Source organism: Synchiropus splendidus, chromosome 1 (genome assembly GCF_027744825.2).
Source record: "Synchiropus splendidus isolate RoL2022-P1 chromosome 1, RoL_Sspl_1.0, whole genome shotgun sequence".
Classification (NCBI taxonomy): Eukaryota; Metazoa; Chordata; class Actinopteri; order Syngnathiformes; family Callionymidae; genus Synchiropus; species Synchiropus splendidus.
The window spans coordinates 23,474,052-23,500,856 of record NC_071334.1 but is presented as its reverse complement, the minus strand read 5'-3'; the positions used below and the strand labels follow the sequence as shown (position 1 = coordinate 23,500,856).

Sequence of the window (26,805 nt, the reverse complement as noted above, 5' to 3'; positions counted from 1 at the left end):
GTGTCAGTCAGGAGCTTGGGAAGAGGATGATGTCATGTGACCACTTCTGGACAATTTGTTCCAGCTGGTTGAAGATCCGGTCGCAGTTTCCTGCGCCCGATGTTGACAAGAATCAGAGCTGAAGGTTCGAGTCCCTACAGCCTCTCGTGACCCGTGTGTGATCTCTGCTCACATCTGGTGGTGGACTCGCAGACTATCCCTCTCCCCGGAGTTTTTGGAGCAGAATTAGTCCAGAGTTCCAAGCATTTTGAATGTGGATGAGGACCTTTTTGTCAAGTGATGCAGTCGTGCATGCAGAGGGTGGCCATGCCCAGTATCCAAGTAGGCGACCTTTGATCTGATTCCATTTGGCCTACAACCTCACTTACCGCAAATAAATTATTTGTAGCTTGCTGGCAACTGTCAATCAGATGAAGTGAAATACACAACAGCTCTAAGAAGGGGTTTTAAAATGCCACATCAGCTTTTTTTGACAAGAGCACATCAAACTGTTAAGTGGCAACACTCACTGCGACATACTGAAACCTTTCCCACGTCTGTCTAGTTAGAAGCAGAATCTGGAGTTAAACTTGTGAAAGATCAATGTTTTGAGTCTTAACTCACACAGCGCAGTCCTGGACCGCTGGACTTGATACACAAGACATAAGGCAGGGGTCTCTCACTGATACGCTGCTGTAGGCCCACTGTGGGTGCAGGTTTTCTGAGGTCATGAATCATTATTTACAGTTCACAGTTTGTGTGAAGAGACAGACAGAGTTGCAACAGAAGAATCATCTCAAATGGCAGTTTAATGTAGAAGTGCCTCTCGACTGAAATGACAAGCAAGTCAGGAGCGGCTTCTTCCTTGGTCTCCTTTCTTCAATTGAGTTCCCTATTAAAGTTTTTAATTGTAAACACTCTCGAACAAGCCCACACACACACACACACAACCATACACACCTGAGTTATCACCACTGGGGCGACGCACAACGATTTCCTGGCTCTGTTTTATTGCCCATCTGGTGGACAGTGTGTGTGAGAGAGAGAATTACTGACCAGTGCAATCGAGTTAATCACTGTCTTAAACACTAAAGAGATAATCTGCTGCTGCGAATAAGTAGATTAACACGCAGCCGCGACAAAGGTCTTCAGGCTCAGTGTCACCCGTGAGACCCGGAGGGGAGAGTGACGTTTCATATGCCACAACACTACAGGACCTTAGAACACTGTCGCCTCTAGACAAGTGACTGTGTAACCACCATGCAGCGTGTTTGCCATGAACTTTATCTTTTATTTTTAGATAAAAGACCATTCACATGCAAATATACAATTATCACTCTGCTTCCTCTCAGCTGGTCAAAAACCATGATTCATGATTCTCTTATCACCACTGTTTTGACTGTCACTGCAACAGAAATCAATATTTTAGCATCCAGAACATTCTACCAAAAATGGCGCTTGGTATGAGACAGCGCAAGTGAATATATGACTAACCTTGTTGTGTGACTGACACAATTTGATCCATAGCTGCAGCGTCGAAATAAGACTTCATAACCAGGTGTTTCCCGTTGGCCATATGCTTTTATTTAAAAGGTTTAAAGTGCGTCTTACAGTCAACAGTAGTTACAGCAGTGTACGACAGAAAAAAAAAAGACACCGTTATTGCACTCAAAAGTCAGCTGGGAGCTACCAACATTAAGACCTGCGATTCAAGTTTTCAAAATAAGGTCTCTCTGGAAGAGAGAAGTTCAAGTTTGTAAAGAAAAAGAAGATTATTCAATTAGTTGAACGCATCAAGACAATTAATTTAAATATTCATCTTCAACGCAGCAAACAATAAATTACATATGATGACTTGTTTTAGACACTTAAGGAGGCTTAGTCTCTAAAAAACTTCAAATGCACATTTCTGACAATCGTTCTTGATCGCCACAATCCTATTCCAATGTTTTAGTTTTCTTTTGTTTTTGCTTATTGTTTCATTGCATCGTTTTTTTCCTATCACGGAACAATAACAGAAAACGCCTCAGTCTTAATAAGACACTTTTAAAGTACAGACTTCTGATACTTGAATCGTCAGTCATTCAATACGTTTTCAAGAATAAACCAACAAATAAATATATCCTGGAAGCCTCTCACCTTAAATAAATAAATAAGTCAGAAAACTGTTTTTATTAAACCTCAAATGCAAGTCAATATACTTCAATAGCGTGAGTGTTAGCATGTCAGTGGCAGATGAAATGAGTAGCCTAGTGCAGGTCTTTCATCGCTGACTAATCTATTAGGTCACATTCTTGGCATTTCTTTACAGGTCATTTGTGGTTTAAAACCAAAAGATCTTTATTTCAATTTAACAGTGAAGCAATACATGACCTGGACGTGCCTGCTTAACAGTTTCTGTTCCTGCTAAAGCAACAGAAACAACAACAGACTCAGCAACAGGGACACCACGAACAAAACCATGGATGTCGTGAGTATGTCATTTTTCTAAATAAATAACAGTGTATTGGATCCGTGCAGAAAAACAGTTGAACACTTGTAGTTAAAACCTCAAACGTCAGTTACAGACTACATAAACACGTTTACATGAAACAAACCTTGGTTGGTTGTCAGGATGGGGATGTGGGGTGGGCGGTCCATTTACCTACTCGGCCTGAAGAGAGAGCAGTTGCCCAAGCCGGGGGGAGCCGACTTGTGGTGGGTCAGTTTGGCCTTCGAAGGAGAGTCTGAGGAAATGGACCTCTTGGAGAGGAAGAGGTGATTCTTGGAGGGCTGAAGAAGACTCCTCTTCTGGTTAGAATTCTGGCCGGTCGGAGCCTGGACCTTCACTGAGTCCGTGTCTGAGGACTTAAGTACCTGAGACTGAACACATCATGTGGACAAATTTAACCACTTTTAACAGCCCTCGTCTGCACAGATTAAATTAACCCCAACAACAACAATATTTTCACTGATGTAAAATGGTCCTCAGGAGTCTAGGATGTGAGTGGTGCGCATGAGACAACAGAAACAAAGTTCAAAGGTGAACACTGACACCTGGCGGCGACCATCGGTCCTGCTTCTCAGTGCGAGTGACAACCGGTTCTTGAAGCAGCCATTCAACACTCACAGAGTCAATAAGGGCTTGCAAACAAATGGACGACAAAGGAGGAAGATGAAGCTGAGAAAAGAAAAGGTACTGTACCAGACAGTGTCGCTGAAGTAAAGGACCAGCTTCTCCTCTCCTGGAGTAGGAGGGGCAGTAGAAAGGAGACAAACTTCAGTAAAAGGGACAGACAAAGGCAAAGAGGAAAGGAAAGAAGGAATGTAGTGAACAAGGACAGAAGACAAAGAAGGATATCTAAACAAGGAGATAAAGAAAAAGCTAAGAAAGAAGGGATAAGGAAGTGTAGGCAGTCATGTGTAGCAGGCGCAGGGCGGTTAGGAGAAGGACTCACTCTTCCGCGCAAGGTGAGGAGGGATACCGGGCCTGGCCCGAATCCTGTATGGTCTGGACCTCTGATACTGCCAGGGAGGAGATAAGAAGGGGAAGGGAGGAACCTGAGGCAGAAACAGAAAGGAAGAGTGACAGGACCGAATATGGAGCGCAGGAATCATGAGAATCCGTCAGAGGCAGCAAGAGACGGTACAACGATATAGTAGGTGTTAAATAGTGCCACTGTTATGATCCTGGGTGACAAGACTGAAAAGGAAGAACTTCAAAAGGACAAACATCACACAATTAACACTGGCTCTCACTGAAGCAAGGGTCTCACCGTCTGCTCTTTCCAAGATGTCTGCAAGCCAACACTCTCGGTCTTCTCAGTCGTCTGTGTCTGTTGATCTGATCTTGACTCCTGACATCGACATCTTGTGGTCGCAGTGGGAACAGACTGCAGACAGATTATAGAGCCGGTGATGTTCAACTACAAAGCACGGAACAGCTGCTCCTGCAAAAGAGCTATTTACCCACCAGTTTCATCATCAGCTGACTGATGGTTCTGTCACGACTCCGCAACTCTTCTTTGAGCTGCAGCACCTCCTGCTGGAGAGACTCCACCTGCATGCATGGATACAAAGGCAGGTCAATACTGAGAAGTCCTTGGGAAAACAACCAAGACACATACTTGGGCCTGAGTTGTCTCTGTCGGTCCTGGAATCAGGGCGTCAGGTGTCAGGACTTTTTCTTCTGCATTCTTCTCCTAAGCAGCAAGTCACACAGGTCATGAACTGCTGCGACAGCATGGCTCAGGTGTCTGCGACTCACCTGCAGCAATAATTCTTTGAGATACTCCAACTGACAGCAAATTGAGGAACAATCTTCGACCAACTCCTCCACATCCAGACCAAGACCAGAACCAGTGGAGAGATTAGTATATCTGAGAGGAGGGGAAACATGTTCATGTTTAATTTAACATGTGGATGACAATGAAGATGTGCGTTGTCATCACCTCGGAGGCTGCAAGTTCAGGATCAGGTCTTCTTCCAGCACTGGGTCTTTCTTCTCACTGTCAGCACCAGATTCATGTTAGACAACGATCGAAGAATGTACAGCATCGCTGAGTGTGGCCTCTCACCACTGGTTGTCATTGGTAACATCCTGCGTCCAACAGAGTTGTCTCCGCCTCCACTCTGCCATGTGGGTCATTCCATCTCCGTCTGAAGGACCGGACAAAAAACACACACCTGGTTTATACCAACACTACAGGAGAGCAGCCATTGCACTGGTGGACCTGTAGTCAGAGAGTCCTCCTCCAGCAGATCTGTATCCAGCATCAAGTCATCTTCCTCAAGGTCTGCAGAGTCCAGGCCTGTCATCATCTCCTGAGAAACACACAAAACTTGATGTACATTTCTGACACAGTTACGCTTACGTGCTCATCCTTACGATGCTATTAATGTCAGAGTCAAAGCTTCCGATGTGATGACTGGTGGCGTTGGTGGCGCCCCCTAGTGGCTCCAGGCCTTCCTCATCCCACATATAGGTTCCCCCTGATCCACAGCTGTCAGAGGGAGACAGGTCCAGGGACGACCCCGCCTGTAGGAAGGCAGGTGAAGATGAAGACATTCACAAAGAGTTCAGCTGTGATAGGCGTTGCAGAGTATGCAGTGGTAATATTTGTTTCTTCATTCAAACCTAACTGCAAGCCCTGCAAACACATAAGACATGCTTTGTTGGCATTGCGACGACCCATCCTTAGTCAAACATTACCTAATGAGGAGGATAAGCACTTGGGCTCATTTAATAACAGTTAGTTTTGAGGGGTACATTAGATCCAATGTTCTAAAAAGATAAAAGTGTTGATAAAAGATGAAGATAAAAATGTTGTAGCCCGTCTAGTCCTGACACCTGATCACAAGCTGCGTCATTGTGATGTAACAGACTTGACATCATGTTCTGCGTTCTACGGAGCCCTAGAATTGACATGCATGTGTTTATTTTTTTGGATGTGACATGCACAAATGTATTGTTTATTTTTTTTATCCCGAGATAACAGTTGTCTTGAGACAATTTTTATCTATGATAATTCGTATCTTGAGATAACTGTTATCTTGAGATAGGAATAAAAATAAAATCCTCCGCAGAGACACGAGTCACAGCAGCAATCACTTAAGTGCAGCTACTGCTTTGAGGTGGCCAACAAGAGATGTGACACACTGAGACTTAACCATTAAACATTAGCCTTGTAATAAACCGGGGCTGTGTTGCAAAAAAGTAGTAAAATAATAACAATAACAATAATAATGATAATGATGATTGGCCATTTCCGACATCTTTATTTTATAACTGGCAATATATCACTTTGTTTTGTGTTGTCATACACAACCTCACAACCTGACATAGAAATATTGTTTAGGCAAAAAGAGCTATCGTCGACTGCTAAATGTAACTTGACAAGTAACTAGTAAACTGACTTAGTTACTTTGAAATTCAAGTTATCGGCAACACTGAAAACTGGGAAATCCTTTGAAGTTGGCAAGCCATCCAGTTGGATACTTCATAAATCCATTATATTCAAACCAAAACATGCAACACTGGGGCACAAAGTTGTCAAGAGAGATGACAATTTTTGGGGAGTCCATCCCAGACAAGAGACGGAGAAAGCCCACAAAACACAAAACCAGATGGGAAGCAGCAGGTTTGAGGTGTTATCATAGCAGATACCTGGTCTTGCTCATCCTGACTGGACCTTCGTAGGCTGGAGAGTGGGTTCACACCAGTTTCACCTGCAGAAACAAAGAGAAAGTTTCCTGTTTTTTGCTTAAGTTGTAATTATAGTTGTTACAATTGACATGGTAACATAGAGTATTCATCATAATTAAGCTGACTAAGGACCACAACTACAATCTGAATCACACAATGATTCAAAGATCCTGAAACAAACAAAGCATCTTGACTAACAGAAAAAAACCAAAATGAACTGACCGGTGCCAGAAGTGTCAGTCCAGTCCAGTCCATCATCCAGAAAACTGAGTCCAGTAGCCATGGTAACACCATTAACTGAAAGCTTGTCATCGTCGAACCTGGTGCTGGATCGGTCCAGACCCGAGTCCTCCTCTTCATTTTTGGTGGAGAGAAAAAGTGCGACGTCATTGCCTAGATCAGAGGTGAGATCTTAGTCAGTGACCAATCAGAAGACAAATGTAGGCAACAGCGGAAATAGGTTCTTACCCAACTGGTCCAGATCATCCTGCAGATCAGGGCTGGTTTCTGGCTGCTCCAGAGAAGAGGTGGAAGACAGAGACATGTCCCGACAGTCCCCGACCACAGACACATCCAGGTGAGATTCTGGAACTGTTGAGGTACCAGAGGACTCCGTATCATCCAGGGAGACTAAAGGGGATGAAGAAAATACCAGAGACAGAAGTGGTCAAAAGAAGCTCAGGTCTGGAATATAATCACAGCAAGGAAATCAGGTCAAAATGAGGTGTGGGCCAGGTAAGACACGGTCCTGGACAGGTTTGGCCCGTTCTAGTTGACTAATTGTACTCAATATTTCAAGTAGTCCCGACATTGTAGCTGTTGACACCGAGTTCTTGTTCATAGTGGTTGTATTCTTCAAATCAAGTCCGGTCTATCTCACCTGCACCCGTCTCAGTTGATGCCTCCGTCGAGAGTGTCTGGGATTTGTTGACTTCTTGATCTCCATGTGACGTTGCTCTGAGGGGTCGAGGTTTATTGAGAGACGGACGGGACAGTTTGTAGCTAATGCCGTTTGTTTTAGGGGCAGAGACAAGGGTAGGAAGGAGGGCCTTCTTCAGGGTGTTAGGGGGACGCAGCCCAGACTTGGCAGGAACTTTAACTTCTCTTCCTTTCTGAGTCGTGTAATGGTGCTGAGCAGCTGGACCTTGAAAACCTTTTTGCCCAATAGGGACTGTAGAGGAAGGGGGTGATGGCTGGGGCCGGACCTGTGTCAGACTTAGAGAGCGATGTCGATCACTTTCAGTTAGATGGGGGGGCAAAGCATGACGAAGGTTGTCACTGGACTGAGAGCGACTAGCTGGCGTTTTTGTCTGAAGAGGCCTCAGCAAAGACCCACCCTGAGCTTTGATTCCATAGGATCCACTGGAGTTTTGTTTTGATTCGTTTATTTGTGTGGAAGACGATTTCAAACCATTGGATTTATTGGTGAAGCCAGGATGTGTTCTGGTACCAGGCAGTGGTGACCGTGCCGAGGGTCTTCCAGGCTGGGTGGGGGCAACACTCTTTCCTCTGGGTTTCTCAACTCTACGCTGTGGGACCAACAGAGATTTTTGTGGAGGTCTGACTTCCTGTTGAGCATTATTCCGGTTCTGGTTGTGTCTTGCAACTACATGTCCTGTCACTTCATCATTAGGCCGTTCTTTCTTCCATTTCAGAGACAAAGATGTCGGGACCCTGAGGAAGCCATTCTGCTTGATGGATACGGTGTGTGTAGTGTTGTCACCATCACCCTCAGCTGGACCTGGGTGGTGGTAAAATCCGTTCTTTGGTGGGCTGCTGGTAGCAATGGGGCCATTACAGATGGACGATGATGGTTGTTTGGGCCGAAAGCCAAACTTTGGTAACCTGGAGACCATGGTGGGCATCGCAGCAGGGAACACCAGAGTGGACATTAGATACGCATCACCCGGGAGTGAGGCTATGGAAGCAAAACAGCAAGTGAGTAAGGAAGTTGTCATCGTGCAATTTTGCGAGAGGAATTAACTAGTTAGCATTTACATTCAGCCTTAATGAATACATTAGCGGACAATGGTAAAAAATGCGAAAAGAGAAAACAAAACTGCAGGTGTTGATTCAGTATGAGTACAAAGAACACAAGGTACTCTGACGCTACATGATATAAAAACAGATAACAGTGATGTTATGAAACACCACGAGGATAAAGACGCTCCATTTGAAGAAGACTAGACTGGCTGATGCTGATCACGAGAAAAGTTAGCCCTGAAGGAGATCCAGCAGAAAGTGCATGTCATGCACGCAGCTATTTTTACTGCAGCCATGATCGTTCCTGGAAAATGGACAAAGTGATTTTTATTCCAGCAAAACAAAAACAAAGAGTCAGCCTTTCATTGCAAACTCAACGTCACTTTTCTGTTATCGGTGTGAAGTCATTAAAAAAGATAAAAGTCTGACAGCTAACATACTAATTAGCTGTGACCGTTGCTCATGGGCAAAAGGTCTGCTGATAGCTGAGGTGCAAAGGGACAAGCTACAACTCTTACTCCTTCATTAATATAAATTTCCAAGTTAATAAAACCCATCCTGCTTTGATTTTAAGCAACATATTTCTCTGTGCATGTTTAAACCTCATACTACTCATTGATTTCAACTTCACATTTGCACTCTCAGAAAAGTTTTGATGCAGTAGCGTTTTACTTATTGTTGGACATTAGTTTTCCCATTAACTAGTCATCTTGATCGCAGACCTCCAACAGACAAATCTTGAAATAGGTTTTGCAACAAATTCCTTTTTTGCCTTTACTCCTACAATTCTTGGTCTTTGTTTTTTTTTCAGTTCTCGACCCCTGAGGGCTTCAGACAAAAAAACAAATGGCAGCTAGGTTCATGAAGAATTCCTCACCATTGTGCTTTTCCACATGACTGCATTAATCTTTGGCATAAATTACACACGCACGCATATGGACATATGATTCACAAGATTTTCTTTTCAAGGTCCCCACTCCACTGTTACCTAGCAACCTGGTTTAGACAGTTAACCTGTTGTATCAGAGGACCAGACCCCCGATTATGAATGAGGGCTCTGTCTCACTCATGGTCACACTGGCACGTGGCTGTTGGACATGGAACTACTAATAAGTCATGACTGCATTGACTACCACTATTTGTAACACGTGAACAGACTATATGGCAGTGTGACTGACTTTAAATGTGGATTGAGACCAGAAGTAATGACTAGTATCTACCAACTACGACCTTATGTTTTGCAAACAACTGCGGATTGTGTTCAAGATGCAGCTTACTAATGAAAGATTATGATTATTATTGTGAAATACTGGCTAGAGGACTGATGGTGGACTGTGACACGACAGTAAATGGCAAGTCATACACGTGATAACTAAGGGTCTATAAATATAACATTAGGAAACGATAACTACAGGCAGTGAGTTGACTCTGAACACATTCACCAGCAAACAGATTCATACCTCTGCATGGCGTAAACTCACCGTTTACGTCAGTGTTTTGAACAAATATTTAGTTTAAAAAAAAAAGGCATCCATAAACACATGGCATGAACACTGACAATGTGATTAGTAACCTCCTCATAAGAAACCAAACATGACAGTGGACTGTTGGACAGTTGCCATGATCGTTCTGTGTTGCTGGTGCAGCTAATGAATGGATCATGGCGGAAACGGCTGCTGCAGCTCCTCCAAGCCTTCGTTGACTTTTTTTTTCGACTTAGTAGTTCCACCCTCCGGGGGTGAGTGGGACATGTCTGTCCGTATTTTGCAATAAAACGTCCAGTGAAGTTTAATTCGGGCTAACATAGCGAGGAACGCAGGGGCTAGTTTCACCGGTTGAGCAGCCGCCGGGGAGCCGGAGCCAGACCTACCTGCCGGGACATCGAACGGCCAACGCGGAAATGCGGGAGGTTGGGATGACACGGCTGAGCAGGTGATGGTTGAGTCCTTAACTCGCACACGTCTGAGGCCTGGCACATCGAGACAGGCGTGGAACCCTGAATAACGTCCTCTGAGATCCAGCTGAAGACGACAACTGCAGCTCCTCCCGTCGTCGCTCCAGCGGCCTCAACACCGGAAGGTCTACGTCTGTGAGGCCTCGCTAGCAGGGATCCTCTTCCGAGCTCGTGTCTCCTGGGTCGCTGCCCAATACGCTAAACATTCGGTACAAGCGGAATACGGTGTTCTATTCCACGTGACGTCACCTGACAGTGGAGGGCGAAGCAGCGAGCGGCTGCTGAATCATGACACGCCCAGCTGACTGTGACGCCACCAGCAGGTAGTAAATAACATCACCGAGAGGTCCTCCCACAAATAAAATAAGGCGGACCACCTACCGCCATTTAATCTGATATTCTTGATCAACTGCAGTAATAACAACAGTAATGATGAAACGCAATACAAAACATGTGAGGCGCAACACGAAATTACGTTTTTGTTTTTTTTTTACTAAATAGTCATCCACCCATTCATTCATTTCCCATTGCTCTCCATGCTTCTACAAATATATACAAATATATGTATTTCTTCGCTCACCGTCGTCGCATGACGTCGTTAAAAATTGCAAACAAAAACCTAAAGCAGACGTTTTATTTCACAAATATCCGATGGCACATGATCCCACTCTCAGGAAGTCGATGTACAGTATACCTGCTCTCATTGGACGGATGTATGAATATTCATACATGCTCTTCTGAAAATGTTGGGTTTCACGTTTTTCACGTTCTCATTTCCGTTTCATGGACTGTTCCTTCAAAAATTAAAACGTGGCAGAGCTACCGGTCCACTAGAGGGCGGTGTTTTCCAATCCAACAGGATGTACCATTATAGTCGTCATTAAATTTTGCTCTCCTTCGAAATTGGACAATTTTATGAGGCCGTAAAAATGTATCAAAGTTGTGAATGGAATTCATTGAATCCGACAGAACATTATCCATTTCCTCCTGTACGGAAAGTCTCACCTCAAATTAGAATCTCAGAGTGTCATTTTTAAAACTCCCGTTTTCATAAATGCCACAATTTAAATATGCCTTTGACACAATAACATGCCACACCCCAGAACACTTGCATGTTCTGGCTACTACAAAGGCCCTTTCTTTTTGTGACAGCGCAGACAGCAGGTGACTCAGATCTTTACAGGAGCCATAGTTGCTAACATGAAAGCATAAGTGGCTTTGAAATAAAGTTCTACATTATAGCTTAAATTGAGTGGTACGTGTGGTAAAAATTGGTACCATTTGTTTTCCGTTGGTCATATGTGTCTTCCATCATGTGAATGTCCTTATCTTAATGATGGCTTATCCTAATATGCAAAGTGAAACGAAACGTTTTGTTGAACAATCCAGCAATGTTACAATATCTGTGGTGAGGCACTGCAACAGCAATTTTTGTTGTTGTTGTTTTTAGGGGGGTTTGTTTGTTTCAATAAAAATATACAAAAAATATATATATACAAAATATATGTACATAGACAGGAGAGGTGGTGGGCACCTAACACAAAGAAGTGAGAGAATGATGAGGTTCATGGATGTGATGAATGAGGACATGAAGAGGATGTGTGAGACTAGAAATGATAGTCAAGGTAGAGATGGAGGAGGCTGACTTCCTGTTGCAACCCCTGACGGTAAGTACATTAAAACATGGTTAACAAAGCAACGTGGAATTAGGAGTTATGTTGATGTGTAAATATATTAGTTCAAATAACATTTAACAACACATGGAGATAAGAACACAGAAAACCTAGATACATGCATACTCTGAAGTATTCATTTTATTAATATATTTATCAGGATTAATGACCTATAACTACAAAAAAACAGGGTTCATTTATGCAAGTCAATTGGAGTTGTTGCTTGTTATTGTCTTTGCTCAATTTAAGTACTTAGTCATAGGTGGCTTGTTCAAGAACCGGACATGTTGAAAGAGGGGCAGTTTTGGTGTAGTGTAATGAGTGGACCAGTGGCTGCACTTGCAACTCTTGTTGTGTGGATGGAGCAGTCAGCAGCTGGAGTGGAAGTGTTTTCTAGTAGCTATCGACGGTGCTTCTGTTCATAATGTGAAGTAAAGAAGCCAAATTAGTTTATTTTATTGTGATATGTCGGGTACAGAGCATGTTATGTAAATAATTTCCCTTGGGATTAATAAAGTGTTTCTGATTCTCATTAATGGCAAGTGGATTTGTTTATTTTTCAAAGGTTTTCATTATTGCTTTAATTCATTATTTGTCCTCCTCCATTGGTCTTAAAGCATGTCAGGGTCAGCTTTGTCCTCCGTAACTGGAGGACTTGAGCTCCAGCTGGCTGGTGCACTGAGATGATTCAGAGGTCTCTTCTGGACCACAACGCAGCACCGCAGGCAGTGACCTGCAGACCACCCTCCTGAACATGGAGCTGGAGAAGACATAGACCAGAGGGTCCAGAGCGGAGTTCAGAAAGTTGAGTCCCAGGGACACAATGTTTAGCTGGGTGAAGGTGTAGAAGGCCCCACAGTCCCAGGGCCGATATGAACGGACCGCCCAGATCCCTATGGTGGTGATGGTGGTGGGCATGAAGCAGACTATGAACACGATAACAATGACCACGCACACTCGCATGGCTTTTCGCACCTTGCGAGGGTCCCCCATCTGTCGGCCCTTTAGGAAGTGAGAGATCCGGACAGAGCAGAACGTTAGCATTCCCATGGGGATGATGAATTCCAGAACTGTCAGGACACGGTGCATGCCGACCAGGAGGATAATGGCTCGTGAAGCCTCCTTGTAGGAGGTGAAGAAGAAACACTGGGTGGTGTTTCCTGATCCCTTAATGTGGTTGTAGCCTAACATGGGGACCCGAGGACTGATGACCAGCAGCCAGACCAGCGCCGCCAACAAAATTGCTTGTCTCCTTGTCATCCTGTTGAAGCGATGGTGAGGATGGACCACCTGAGAAGGCAACGTGTCATGTAGTCACTTCTGGGGGACTCAACTCGCAGCCGATGCAGCATTTCTCAACTGTACAATCACTGAATTCAACATTTTTATGAATTGAAATTTTCACACAGCCAACTTATACAAACTTGTTTGACCTTTAACAATATTTGGAATAGGCAACAACAGGAAGTGAACGCTCACCTTGAAGTAGCGGTAAATGGCAACCACGGTCATAAGTGCAATGCTGGCTGAGCGGTTGGAAAACATCAAGAACAGGTTGACGCGACACAAGCCATCGCCAAACACCCAGTAGCCTCTGAGCAAGGCATCAATTCTCAGTGGCAGACTGACCAACGCCAGGAAGTCAGCAATGACAAGGTTGAACAGGAAAATGGTGTTCAGGTTCCAGGACCTCAGCTTGAAGCAGAAGATCCAAAAAGCCACAGCATTCCCCAGCAGGCCCAGAACTACATCCACGGTTAGAACCGGGGGCAGAACCAGGCCCTCCAGCTGAATCCCTACAGGGGGGCAACCACCACTGGGTGCTGGGGGAGTGGCATTTCCTGTCATCTGTGATGTCATTGACACTGGAAAAACACAGATTGAGAAAACATTGCATTGCATTTTTTTACTGGATGTCTAGACAGAAAAATATGACAAAAATAAATTCAAAATTCAAATTTAAATATCATAATTTTATTAATCTGTTGATTTCATCTATTGTTTATTTTCTTTCGTAAGTTGGTCGTAGCAATGTTAGTACAATCAAATTTTAGCATGAATTGCTCCATTGGTGGCTGTATCAGTGGTAATTCAGGTTTACAGTAACTATTTCCAATAAAAGAAACAACAGCAACGGTATTTTTAACCTGTTGTTATGGTAATTATAGTGACAGTTATGGTCACTATGGAGACAAAAGTTGTAATATTATTGTAACCTCTAGAACAGTGGTAATGAAGGCTATTAGTCGTAGTAAAAGTGGCTATACTAGAAGAAGCAGTAGTAGTTTCCGTGAGACACAGAAAAAAGAGGACTCACCGTATTGACCCTGTCACAGCGACGTCTAAAATGTTCTGTTTTTTGTCACTTCTTGTTCTTAGATATTGCCAGTACTGTGTCGTAAACCCAGTTCAAATACGAAGCAAAAGCTCAGGAACAAATTGCTTCCTGTTTCATAAAGAGGAAGGTCAGAAGACACAAATTGTGCATTGTTGTGTGTGTAGGAGCAGGTCCTCGTTTGGAGGAGACGGTGGATGAGTAGAGATGGGGCACGAGTTGGTGGAAAATAAATGGAAATAGTTGTGCAGATCAAACTTAAGAATGAAATTGAATACACAGTGTATACATATTTGTGTACATCTGTCAAGAATTCCTGTGTCTATATATTGCGTAGTGTGTGTTTTGCAGCCACACATGTTCTGTTTGTTGTTTGTTTGTGAGCGTGTCTGTGATTCTGTCTCATGCAAAGCAGAGGGAGACAGGCGGATGTCAGCATGGATTAGGATACAAAGGTGTGTGTGTTTGTGTGCTGTGTGTGTATGAGTATGTGTGTGTCTGTCACAGTGGATTTCGTTTCTGCTGCTCTTGTCGACCCAGTTTGAACCTTGTGCTGTGTCTTGTCTCATTTCGTCCTCGTTCTCATGCCAGTGGGACTCGGTTGCCTGTGTGTGTATGTGTGTTAGTGTGTGTGAAACTATGATTGGTCAGCTGTGGTGGGTTTTTTTATGTGCCGGACTGCTGTGCGATGCCACTTCTCACTCGGGACATAGAACGCTTCAATGGACTGTCTCTCCTTTACTGGTGAGCATGCTTCATTACCTCCCACTCTTTGACTACTTGCTTACCTCATACATCCTCACATCGTGCATTATGACACATTCACCTTTGGTTAATGCATCTTTTCTTCACCTTGCTCGCCATCATTGTCTCCTGCATGTTACCTCCTATTACTCAAGTGATTCTCAGGCAACACAGTGGCAACAGGTCTGTGAGGGAAGGATGAGTTTGGTGGCGTGGCTGTCGTGGTGCAATCAATATCAGAAAGTGGAAGACAAATGCAGTGGAAAGGACACAGCATGAATGATGTTAATTCCTGTTGAAACCATAAGAAGCTTATCAGGAATCAGGTGCTCACTTTAACTCATGTTGACGTGGCTGTATCTCAGAGTTGTGTGTTTGTTGTCAGTTTGTCTGGTGCAGTGAATTAAGCACGACGTCGATGGTTTACTCGGCACTTTTTTGAACCCCTCACCAGGATCATAATGGGACCGCACGGCATCAATCGAGCCATTCAGAGACTTGACTTCTGCGACTGCAGACGAGGACTCGGTGAGTGCCCATCCCTCTGACTTTCTCCCTCCATCCTCCACCTCACCTGATGTTATCTGCAGGTGTGAAAATCATTGGAGGTCACCGCCAGCTGACCGGCGAGGACTTTGGCATTTATATTAAGAGAGTGATCGGTGGCAGCTTGGCAGAGCTAGACGGTTGGTGATTGTGTGTAACAGAGAGAGTGTTTATTCTCCTGTTTTACCTCCGACCTCTTCCCCAGGTCGACTTAGGGCAGGTGACCTGATCCTGGAGGTCAATGACACCAGTCTGGTTGGCGTGACAAATGAAAGGTCAGAGAAAACATGACTTGCGTATTAATACAGTGAAACACTTCTTTTGTACACGTAAGATGTAATAAATATCTTTAGGAATAGTATTTCGTTTATTGGAGAATTTCAATGTAGCTCTGTTGTCATCATGTGAACACCTTTTTCACACACACATCTCTTGTGGTTCCAGAGCTGTAGAGATTCTTAGATCGGCATCACTGTCCAATCACATGTCCCTGCTGGTTGCCAGGGACGATGACTCCAGGTAAGACAACGGACAACGTCTCCCTCAGGCCAGATTCCGCTGTCAAGATATTGCTGTTAGCCCTACCGTTCTCACTCATCGTTACAAATTCGACCTGACACTGCGTCGCCTCCTGCAGGCTGGGAGCTACAGCTTTTTTCTCTGAGTCAGCTGACTGTTGGTCACAACTTATGCAAGCGCATGACTCATGACATCGCCACACTGTCAGCAACATCCTCGCTGTCTCTTATTATTGGCGCCATGTTGCTTTATACATTGTCGTAAAATACATCTATATATACTACATCAACTAATGATTGACACTTTGTCACTTTGTCTCCAGGAGAGAATTTTATGAACTGATGGACAAGTACGGCGGAAACTACAGTTCCCTGGGTTTACAAATGTCTCCGGCACAGCAGTGTGCAGGTGAAGCTGCCTACATCACAACCACCATCTTTATCGTCATAGTCTTCATCGCCATCACCATTATCTTCATGATCATCAGTATCTGCACACCGTTCTCTCATCTCCCCTTAGGCAAGCAGGCTGGCATCTTGTCTTCTGACAGTCCTCAGCTCCTTACTCCTGAAAACGGAGTCACTCCCACTAGCTCCTCCTACATCTCGCACTCATCCTCTCTGGCCCCCAGGTGACTTCACCTGCCAATGTTTGTGTTCTTTTTGCTGAAAACTCAACTTCTCACGTTTCTTCTTCTGCAGCGACGGCATTATTCAGTTGATCTGTGTAGCTAAAGCTGCAGGGTTGGGACTCGTCATTGGAGGTGGAGCTAATCGACCCAATGGACCAATGGTGTTTGTCCAGGAGATCATGGTTGGCGGCGACTGTCAGAAGGTCAGAGGTCAAAGCCAAATGACAGTTTACCCTGTAATATAATTTCAGTAAACGATAAATACTTTAATTTCAATGGCATTTGTCCCATAAAGAATCTGGTGACATTCAAGTAGGGAGAAATGACAAGTGTTGACAAGCCACCATTCTTGTGAGGACATTTTGCTCCTCACAAGGTTAAGAGGAAATACAAAAACATAAGGACCCACAAGGAGGTGTTGGAGGTGAGATTGGACCTGGGATAGATATGCTTTAACGTGTGTGTGTGTGTTTAGGATGGTCGTCTACAGGTCGGAGATCAGATCATCTCTATCAACAAAGAATCGCTAATTGGAGTCACATATGAGGAGGCGCGAGGTATCTTGACTCGGACTAGACTCAGGTCAGACCTGTGGTGGACAGAGAAAACTAACACAGATAAACACTGAAACAAACACATTGTATGGCAATATTATATCACATCCTCTCCTTCTTGTCCCCATCCACCAGCAGGCCTGATCCCACAGTGGAAGTGGCCTTTGTCCGTCGACGGTCTTCCTCCAGCTCTAGTGGACCTCACAGTCCATCTGGAGGAGTTAGACTTCAGGGAAAGTTGATGGGTCCAGGCTCATTATGTGCACAGCCAGGTCTCATTCCAAGAATCACGTCCAGCCTGAACCCAACAAGCGAGACCCTTCCAGCAGTGGACGTAAGTCTTCTGGCTCAGGTAATCGTTTTGTCTTTCATGTTAAGATGACCTGTCAGACAAACCTTGTAGGTGCAAGTGTCTCCAGTCATGATCAGAGACTCACACATGAGCTCGAACCCAGTCAAAGAGCCTGAGGGAGGCACAGAACCAAACCCCGGTACAGTGACAGACTCACCTGCGTTCATCATGCCCCACAATGTTCATTCTTTTGGTGTATGTGCACAGACGGTCCAGAACCTCAGGTTCGGAAATGTCCCTCCAGCAACAGTGGCCATCTAACACTGGACCAAGTGGACCAGGTCAGGGCTGATGAGTGAAAAGAACAACTGGGTGGTTGTGTTTCTCCATTTAACAGTTAACTTACTCGATTTCAAATCCTAGTATTTTCATCAAAACAAGCCCTGCATGTTGTTTCTGGGTCGTGCTGCCGAGTGTGTGCGTGCCAATATCTGTCTGTGTATAAAGACCAGTTCTGATTGATTTTGCATCTGTCGATGACTGTGTGTGTGTGTGTGTTAGTGGATGTCGAGGTTTTTACTGTCTAATGACCACAGTGTCTATTGATCTGCTGGGTGTGTGGCTCAGGCTGTGGATCTGCCCGGACTGGACCTCAGAGAGTCTCAGCTGCCATTGGAGCGGGTCGGCAATGTCTCCACAGCAGGTAGGGACTGGACTTTTGTGGATATGTTGTGTGTAGTGGTGTGAGCAGTGACTGCTTGGTAACAGCAATGGAGACATTAATACTTTAGAAAAAGAAAATACATTACTTTTCTTTTTGGCATACTCATTTCATATTTATGCTCATGTCCCACGTTTCCCACGTTTTCAATATACTTTCGCAATAGAAGTAGTTTGATATTAGCGTTGCTCTTGATTTAAAGATTTTAAAAATAACACTGTGTTATCTATAATGCCAACGATTTATTTTGTATTTTTGTATTGTATGTATTTTGGACACTCCATGTCTGGCTTACACACAGTATCGACAACTTCAACTGCCTGACATACTATACTGACGGTAACAGCTAGCAGGAAGTCAGTATTGATGTGGTACAGCTGTACTGCAAAGTGTCTTTGTAGACCTAGAGACCATCGAGACGATTTGTGGTACAGTATGAGGAAGTCAGGAGACACACAGAAGTATGCGTGGGTTGTGCAGGACGGCAAGACTGTTGTAAGGTGTGTTGTAAGAGCGAAGGAGGCCTTCATCATGAGAGTGGGATCACATTAGGGATCAGCTTTCAGCCCATTCATGTTTGGTATTGTTATGAACAGGATGACAGATGAGATTGCGGACATGATGTTTGCAGATGAAATAATGATCTGAAGTCAGACAAGAGATGAGTTTGGGGAGAGGCCAGACAGGTGGCGGTCTGGAGATAACAGGAATGATGCACTGTAAACCCAAGACAGAATCCTTCATCGTGTATCATCATGGTGACCAATTTTTAGAACATTAGTGTGATGACGGGTTTGTTTGTGAAAGATTGCAGTCGTCATGGTGATAACTTTTGTTGTTGTCAAGGTGATTAGTTGTTGAATGACACATCAACAAGTTATTGAGTGAAATAAAAGAGTTGCTAGTGAATACTCGCTGTTCTCACTGTGACAAGTCTGTTGTGGAAACAACCTTTTGCGTTCTCCTCGATATTTCTGAGTTGTTTGGGATCGGAACTATAAGTAGTCCAAACTGATGTGTTTATGTTCTTGTAACTTGCATTCTCAATGATCTCTGTCTCTGAATTTGAAGTCACAAATAAATGTGTAAGTGAGGCGAAAGTGAAGTTACGAGATATATTTTTGACCGGAAAGCGGCTGCTGTGTGGGGCACTAAGACTGTGGTGGTGTGGACACACTGTTTCCAACTCATTGTCAGGGATGAGTTGTCAAAATGTGTCTGACCTTTTCATTTTTAGTTTTGACAGTACTACCTAAAGAATGTTTTGATTGCTGATTTTAGTGCAGTGTGATAGTGGATACTATTTCTTCAGCTGTGTCATAAATGATGGTATGGTGAGAGGCATTTTTTGAAGTGGGACTAGCTGGGACATCACTGACAGCCTACTGTGTGAAATTCACTGCCCGGCTAAAATGATATTTCCAGGTTTATCGTGTAATTTTGCTCATAGATTTTGAGCGTTTCACCCGAGGATTGGTCATTTCGCAACTGAAGGAAGGGCCTGAGTTCACACCCAACGACCCAACTTGTCTGCTGCAGGACACACAGGTCAGAGGAACCAAAACTGAGGTGAGTGACAAGTCACAGGATTTTATTGCCATGTAATTCTCCCTCCGGATCAGATGGAGAAGTTAAGAAAAGAACACTGTGAAGCTCTCCAGGAGGTCAAGCGGCTGCAGGTGCATACATGAGATGATGATGGTTGCAAGAGCAAGGATTATGACTTCAGTTATAATAATATTTATCTTCAGGAACAGCTGAAAGAGTCTCAGAGAGTTTTTCTTCAGATGGAGGAGGAAGTGACCAAGGCCAAACAGGTCTGGAACGCATACAGACTCACACACAGTCGTATTGTGTTGTCATATATAATTCCACACACACAGACACGCACCAAAGAGTGAAGTGATCTGTTTCCGAGCAGAAGGCAGAACTGGCTGAGGAGGAGACACAAACTCTCCGATCAGAACTTCAGCAAGTCCATGAGGTGCAGAAGGAGGCACGGGGGATGGAGATGGATTATGAAGAGGTGGTCCGCCTTCTTGAGGCTGAGATAGCTGAGCTCAAGGCCCAGAAGGCAGAGTCCACCACAAACCAGGTGACAGATCCCTTGATCTCAAGTGAGATGACACAGCGAATCCCTTGTGATGTGATATAATCCCACAGCATGGCTGGGAAGAGCTGAAGAAGAAGATTGCTGTGCTCGAGTGTCAGCTGAGGAAGAGTGAGGAGCGACAGAAGAACTTGCAGAGTTCCACAGCCAAATTGCTGGCCTTCACAGAGGTAGGGTTGGTTCATAATCATTTGGCTCATCACAACCTCACACTGCAATATTTATTTCGAACAGAATGTTCAGAACTTCCTGCAGGAAGCAGGACAATCTGGACGAAACTTCAGGTGAGCGATCATCTGCGAAGGTTCATGACATGACAAAAAGGCCGTCCTTCTTCATATCCAAATGTAAATCTGTTGTATAAGACCAGGACTCTCATGATCTATTTTCATGAACCTTCTTCATATTATGTTGATGATCATTGTGCTTGGTTTGTTGTAGCCCTGGAGAGACTAAAGCTGCGGCATCTGCATGCTACAAAAAGCCCTGGGCATCAGCTTCATTGCTTCAGGAGGCCAAGGAACTGAACAAGGCTGTTCGAGCAGTGTTGGACATGGACTGTAAGTAACAAAGTTAAATCCGAAGACCTGCACCTTTGTTATGATTCTTGCCCTTCCAGCTAAATCCTGCCTAACCAACCAAACCTGTGCACTCATGCATGCCATTCACTCCTCTTCTGCTCCTTGATGTTTCAGCCTCAACCTGCTAGAAGACCCGATGATCCGGACTCACCATGGCTCCATCTCTCAACTGAATGCATGACTCTTCCATTCAATCAACCTAATGTCAGTCAGGAGAAAATGAGCTTGCCTGATCAACCATGACAACGATGACATGATTCTGCTCTGTAGACCAAGTGTGTGTGAAAATAAAGGAGTGGAAATGCCCCAGTCCTTCTCAAGTTTCTCATTGTTTTACCAAATAGGTTAATTGAAAAGTTAGAAAAGTTAAAAACAGTGCTAGAGCAAGGTGAGCTAGGTGATCGTGATGATTTCATGAAGATAGTAGTATTGATAAGTCACAGTACGATGACAGAAAAATGACACTTACATAAAATGAAAAATCAATAATTCAGACTGCATTTTCATTTCCTAACAGAATTAAAATTCAAATGAAAAAGTAGTTTGCTGCCACTCTAAATGGTTACCAAAATTCATTCTGAAATGTCAAATTTGAAAATTCCCAGATATACCCAGATTTGGATCAACTGTGGTAGCTTTTGAAAATTACATTTTAGTCATTGTTTTCTTTATAATTTGAATAATGTTACAGTATGAGCCATCATGATGAAGAAAATGAAAATGCAATTTGGATTATTGATAACTTATTTTATTTATGAGTTAAAATATGCAGCTTTGGTCTGAAAATGAAAAAAGGATTTCTGGCAATGCTTTTTCATTCAAATTTGACAACTCAGGGTGAATTTTAGTAACTATTTACTGTGGAAGCATTTGAAAATGAAATGTGTTTTTCTTTCTAATTTTAATTCTGTCACAGAATAACCAGTCATGAAGCACAAATGAAAATGCAGCTTCTGTTATGGATTTTTCATTTTATATATGAGTGAAAATATGCAGCATAGGCTGAAAATGAAAAAGCATTTCTGTTAATGCATTTTAATTTGGATAATGGGACACAATTGCTGAATCCACTGTGGCACTGAAGAATTCATACGGGTCAATCTGAAACTGAGCAGAGTTTGAGATTTTATCTTCATCGTCAACTATATGTTTCACTGATGGTTTTAGCTGGTCATGTGTTTTGAGGACTAAAACCTGCTGCCAGGACTCAGTGAGGCATTGACAAGAAAACGGGGAAGTAGAAGTAGAGGGGCCTGGAGTTGCAATGGTGTCATGACGTGTTTACTGTCTCGCCTGCAGGCCTGCCCTACGGCTGGGAGGAAGCATACACTGACCAGGGGATCAAGTATTACATCAAGTACGGCTGTCTTTATCATGGTCATCATCAATGCGAGCATCATTTTTGTTCTTCTCTTTTTGTAGTCACCTGACCCAGACAACATCATGGACTTTAAATGAGACCACAGGCGTCACCCCCTCCATTGCATCAGATTTGGGTTCGGAGCAAGAAGGAGCTGAGAGGGTCAGACTTCCAGGCTCCGCAATAGAAACTGAGATGTAGAAGTGACATGAACTTTTCATCGATCATGTGACAAACAATTGTCAACCGGTGATTGAAGAAGCTAACGTGTTTTTTCGCAGGACAAGCCTCACTCTCTGCCTGTTGCTTGAGTCAAACATCAGAGTGACACCTCAGAATGGGTCACAAAGACTTGCTCCTTCCACTGACCTATCAATTTCTGATGCAATTAAAGCTATTAAAGTCCTGAAGCATCAAAAAGGACCAGAGTCCGCTGTTTACAGTGGAATAAAGGGAGATGTTTAGATAGTCTCCTTCACTCAGCTCCCTCAAGATCCTTCATGATGTTGAATCCACAGCAGGTGATAAAAAATGTTTCCAGACCTTCCACCCGACACCAGAGCTCAAAACCAGGGAAGAATGAGAAACAATTGCAGCCTGTCACTCGAAGGTCTCGTGATCACGAGGATCAGAAAAGAGAATCTCTGGAGGACCAGATGCTGACTCTTCTTCAGGAGCTTCAGGGGGTCAATGTGTCGAAGGAGGACTTGCAGGTGCGGTTGAAGAAGCTGGCGAACTTGTTCCAGGATATCTCCAAAGACCACAAAATCCTTCAGCAGAAACTGAATCAAGAGATCCAATGTCGAGGGGAAGACCTGGACCTGATGAAGGCCATCGTGTCCGAGCAGACAGCAACTCGCCACAGAGTCAAGAAGGAGATAAAGCTCTGGAACAGGAACGCCAGCATGAAGAATGACATCCTGCAAAATGAGCTGAAGGAGTTGGGGCAGGAATATTCCTGCCAACAGAAAAAGTTTACTCTTGAAATCCAGGAGGAGAAGGAGAAGACATCAATGCTCCTTCGGGATATGCAGGAAGCCACTGCCTCCCAGCAGGAGTTAAATGAACGCTGCTTGCTGATCCAGGAGCGACTGGAAACCATGACCCAGATGATTCAGACTCTCATGCAAGAGAGAGTCATTGTGCGAGAGAAGATGAATGGCGAACTGGCAACACTTAGGTCTGATGCCTCCTTTAAGGAGGAGATGTTCCTCAGGCGTGTGGAGGAGCTAAAGCGAGAACTGCAGGAACTGAAGTTGCTCAACCATCAGCTCACACAGAAGGTCTCCTGTTCAAGTTGGAGCCGGGTCAAGCGTTTTCTGATTTCTGGAAAGAAGACGCTGAAAAGACAGGATGACTCAAACGTGAAACCCCTCACTCCGACTGCACCACCTCTCCCAAGTACTGCAGCTGAGGACGTCGGTACGATGTCTTGGCCTTCCACACGGTTCTTCAACATCTGCAGCTGAAAGTCCCAGCGTTCTCAGGTGAACCTCAGCTACCTAAAGAAAAATGAGTAACTCAGAGCTCCTCTGCTGTTTGACAAAATATTCACTGTTTTTTTGTTTACAAAAGAGAGACGAAATAAAACAACAGTCACAACTATTGTATGAATTTATTCATCTGGAGTATTGCAGAGAGATGACAGAGAAAACAAACAATTTTCCTGACGTTGTTGTGCAACAAAAGAAGCCAAACTTTCCTGAGGACACTGGAGATATTTCTCAATTGAAGCTAAACAGTAGCTACACCACATGTTCTATTAGCGCTAAACTGAAGGGGGCAGCAGAAGGGTGCAGAGTAAGGGAGTCAGGGACCCAGATGGGCTGTTGTAGACGGGATTCAGCATCCTGGGAGGTTCGGGATTGGAGTGAAGGGAACAATAGGTATAAGAGCGAGTAGGGCAGCACCAGCGGTGGCAGGGTTGACGGAGCAGTGCAGGACACATTAGCAAGGGGCGTTAACTGTAGGACCTCAATGAGGATGTAAAGGGAGAGGGAGTGCAGGGGATGACTGAAAGAGGTAGGAGTGATGTAATCTCACGTACAAATCTACATCAATAATCTTTAATCCTTCGGACGAAGCTTCAATCCCGAATATGGATGTTATTTTTTTTATATAAGAGGATTTTCCTGCTCCAGTTCCTAAACATGGTGTCCAGACGCTGCTGCAGCCAATCAGCAGCCAGATACAGTTGACCCAGGAGAGGGTCAGGCTTTTTTGGTGCTGAGGGATTAAGAGACTTCAGGGGATTAAAATCGTTTGTCTTTTTATTTTCTGTCACGTCAGATCTGACAAACATCAACGTTCAGAACTCAACGACAACCAGATGTGATATCATCCATGTTCTGGCCAGTGAGAAAGCTAAACGTTCTTGGTTTCCATGGGAAATTGTGAAATATATATGAAATATTTGCACAGTGTCCTCCTTATGACTCAAGTGTATTTACAGTCAAAATGTGAGGCTTGTTTGCTGACAGTCTGATTGTATTTTCCTTTTCACCGGGCACATCCCTCAGCAGGACAGATGCAGTCTGGACAGTGAAAGCTCATCTGACGACAGAACAAAGCTTGCAATCCTTTCATCTTCAGAAGCTTTAACCTGCAAAACAAACACTTGTGTTTACAGTGCTGCTGCTGCTGCTGGTGATGATGATGAGAAGGAGGAGGGCGAGGATGGGGATGAGAATAGTGGTGATGGAAGTTGTGAGGATAAAAATGATCATCTTGGTGATGATGAAAAATGACTTTCACCTGCCTCACACTCCATACTGATGTGGAACTAATTAATCATATTTCTCAATCAGATTAAAGAATTAGCTCCTCGGATTATGTCACATCATATTAATACGCTGATGACTGGATTACTGCCGTAACACGCATGCACATATAATACATGTCATTACGCACGTTCAAATTTTTGCATTTCCCTTTTGAAATGGTGTATTAATTCACAGAACATGTGAATTAATAAATAAATATGTTATACAAAGATTTCTCTTCAACATCTTGGGGTGACTAATGCATCCTCAATGCTCTGAATAAAACAAGTGTGTTTACACTTTTCTGGACGTTTTCTTTGTCATTTAGGGGTTTTTTGTGTTTACTGAAAATTAAACCACATGTACTTTTCTGCAATGGTCTTACCCGGTTCATATCGTGATTCTGACTTCTGCCTCAACGCTACACACAGCAGAGTCCACCAAAAACCGGGGCTCTCCAAGGTCCATCCTAATCCACATTGTCATTAGACATGGATTCTTCAAAATAAAACTCATAAAAGAAGACCCCTTGTCTTCTGAGCACCAGGTTCTTCAGACACCGCATGCTCTCTCCTCCTCACACTCCATAAACCAGGGTCTTTTTCTGAAATTCGGATTCTTCTTTCCCTCATGAAGGGCTTTCCTTTGACAAATTCCTTTCTCAAAACAAGGCACCAAAAACTAGGGCTTCTTCCATCTTGATCTAAGGTCCTGCTCAGACCAAGCATGTTCTTCTCATCTCACCAGGCCCCATAGTTCCAGCGTCCAGCTCCATACAGGGTAGCTCAAAACCAAGAGTGTACCACACTTTCAAATGCACACTCCACCGAGGGCCTTTCTCAATTCAACGTCTTACAATAGGGGTCCTCCATGGTCCTCCAATGCCTCCCCTCACAAGGGTCTTCCTCAGACCAGCGTGCTCCTCTTCTCACCACGGTCTCCTCCCCTTAGCTCTGGAGTCTCACCCACAGCATCTGCCTGGTCGTAGCGGGGTGAGGCAGGTGAGTTTTGCATGACCAGGAGGCGGATAGGCGACTGTCCAGACGGTGGTGGCGGAGGTGCAGGGGAGGAGGCGGTATCCGGCGCGTACTCCTTAGTGGGGTCCTTGCCCCGGCAGTCATAAAGGATGCAAGAGATGAGAAAGACCAGCAGAAGAATCACGTAACTGGCCACCAGGATGATCAGATTCAGGGTCACCGGGTCGATCTCGAGATAAAATTCCATCAACCCCATGTTGGCGAGTCTGGGCCCGGGATTCCAGCCGGGAACATCAGCAGCCGGGACGGAGAGACGGTGGAGAGAGCAACATCTGATGATAATAATGATGATGATGATGATGAAGGTTAATCCGCTGCTGCTCAGACTAAAGCCGCTCATTTTTATAATCCAGTGCCTCAGGCACATAAACAATCCCGTTAATGTCCCAACAGTAACGTCACTGTGACATCACCGTGGTGGGTGAGAAGTTTCAGCGGGCACGTGTCGGACCACGGCCTCTACCCATTAACAGCCATGTTCCTCCACTCCCCTGGTGGCTGTCGTGTGAGTTGATATGAGTTGAACTGTTCAGAATGTAACGTCATTCAAATGTACTTTCGCGGGTACGTGAAACGCAGTATTACCTCCTGTTGAATTAAGCAATACTGACACTCAGTGGCGAACACGGGCGCTTGCACCCTGTGTTCACATATTTTCATGTACGTTAATTTGTGCATACACGCACGCAAGATTTGTGTTTATATTATGTCGTTTTCAAAGACATCAAATAATGGGTTTGTGGTTGTTGTTTTTTTCAGCGTCTCCTCTTGTGTCGTTCCAATTGTTTAGTCGCTCCATTCTTCATCTCCTCGCGGGATTTCTTTACCCCGGTTTCCCTC

The 26,805-nt window shown here is 44.2% G+C and overlaps 4 protein-coding genes across 10 annotated transcripts; 1 reads left to right on the top strand and 3 right to left on the bottom strand.

Annotated features, from left to right (window-relative positions):
• Window positions 1–1,540: 1,540 nt before the first annotated feature.
• Window positions 1,541–10,406, bottom strand: LOC128752587 (serine-rich coiled-coil domain-containing protein 2-like). 4 transcript variants are annotated; one of them, XM_053853956.1, is made up of 16 exons: window positions 10,017–10,405; window positions 7,044–8,081; window positions 6,632–6,793; window positions 6,386–6,556; window positions 6,125–6,186; window positions 4,847–4,996; window positions 4,692–4,782; window positions 4,536–4,617; window positions 4,410–4,466; window positions 4,226–4,337; window positions 4,086–4,160; window positions 3,932–4,018; window positions 3,735–3,851; window positions 3,417–3,519; window positions 3,164–3,203; window positions 2,647–2,841 (listed from the first exon to the last, which is right to left on the bottom strand). In XM_053853956.1, the coding sequence occupies exons 2-16, from the start codon at window positions 8,053–8,055 to the stop codon at window positions 2,805–2,807; spliced, it is 2,358 nt and encodes a 785-aa protein (XP_053709931.1). In that variant the 5' UTR covers window positions 8,056–8,081; window positions 10,017–10,405; the 3' UTR covers window positions 2,647–2,804. The 4 variants fall into 4 exon arrangements, with proteins under 4 accessions (XP_053709930.1, XP_053709931.1, XP_053709932.1 ...); XM_053853957.1 differs by lacking the exon at window positions 3,164–3,203 and having other exon boundaries at window positions 2,685–2,841; XM_053853953.1 differs by lacking the exon at window positions 2,647–2,841 and having other exon boundaries at window positions 2,860–3,203; window positions 10,017–10,406.
• A 1,792-nt stretch (window positions 10,407–12,198) lies between these two features.
• hcar1-3 (hydroxycarboxylic acid receptor 1-3) lies at window positions 12,199–14,112 on the bottom strand. Its single transcript, XM_053851477.1, has 3 exons — window positions 14,091–14,112; window positions 13,253–13,638; window positions 12,199–13,063 (listed from the first exon to the last, which is right to left on the bottom strand). The coding sequence occupies exons 2-3, from the start codon at window positions 13,631–13,633 to the stop codon at window positions 12,401–12,403; spliced, it is 1,044 nt and encodes a 347-aa protein (XP_053707452.1). The 5' UTR covers window positions 13,634–13,638; window positions 14,091–14,112; the 3' UTR covers window positions 12,199–12,400.
• A 498-nt stretch (window positions 14,113–14,610) lies between these two features.
• stxbp4 (syntaxin binding protein 4) lies at window positions 14,611–22,376 on the top strand. 4 transcript variants are annotated; one of them, XR_008413678.1, is made up of 23 exons: window positions 14,611–14,852; window positions 15,307–15,380; window positions 15,443–15,538; window positions 15,604–15,673; window positions 15,843–15,917; window positions 16,240–16,325; window positions 16,437–16,548; window positions 16,619–16,751; window positions 17,024–17,130; window positions 17,238–17,436; window positions 17,506–17,593; window positions 17,662–17,735; window positions 18,022–18,097; window positions 19,566–19,684; window positions 19,738–19,794; window positions 19,867–19,932; window positions 20,037–20,210; window positions 20,279–20,395; window positions 20,460–20,509; window positions 20,667–20,785; window positions 20,921–21,010; window positions 22,106–22,163; window positions 22,229–22,376. XR_008413678.1 is itself a non-coding variant. In XM_053853867.1 (21 exons), exons 1-21 carry the CDS (start codon window positions 14,797–14,799, stop codon window positions 20,932–20,934), a joined length of 1,962 nt encoding a protein of 653 aa, XP_053709842.1. In that variant the 5' UTR covers window positions 14,611–14,796; the 3' UTR covers window positions 20,935–21,133. The 4 variants fall into 4 exon arrangements, 3 of the variants coding, with proteins under 3 accessions (XP_053709842.1, XP_053709845.1, XP_053709846.1); XM_053853867.1 differs by lacking the exons at window positions 22,106–22,163; window positions 22,229–22,376 and having other exon boundaries at window positions 20,921–21,133; XM_053853870.1 differs by lacking the exons at window positions 22,106–22,163; window positions 22,229–22,376 and having other exon boundaries at window positions 17,241–17,436; window positions 20,921–21,132.
• A 1,390-nt stretch (window positions 22,377–23,766) lies between these two features.
• On the bottom strand, window positions 23,767–26,237 carry si:ch73-256g18.2 (small integral membrane protein 36). The gene is made up of 2 exons (XM_053853872.1): window positions 25,314–26,237; window positions 23,767–24,768 (listed from the first exon to the last, which is right to left on the bottom strand). Exon 1 carries the CDS (start codon window positions 26,159–26,161, stop codon window positions 25,835–25,837), a length of 327 nt encoding a protein of 108 aa, XP_053709847.1. The 5' UTR covers window positions 26,162–26,237; the 3' UTR covers window positions 23,767–24,768; window positions 25,314–25,834.
• Between the last annotated feature and the right edge of the window lie 568 nt (window positions 26,238–26,805).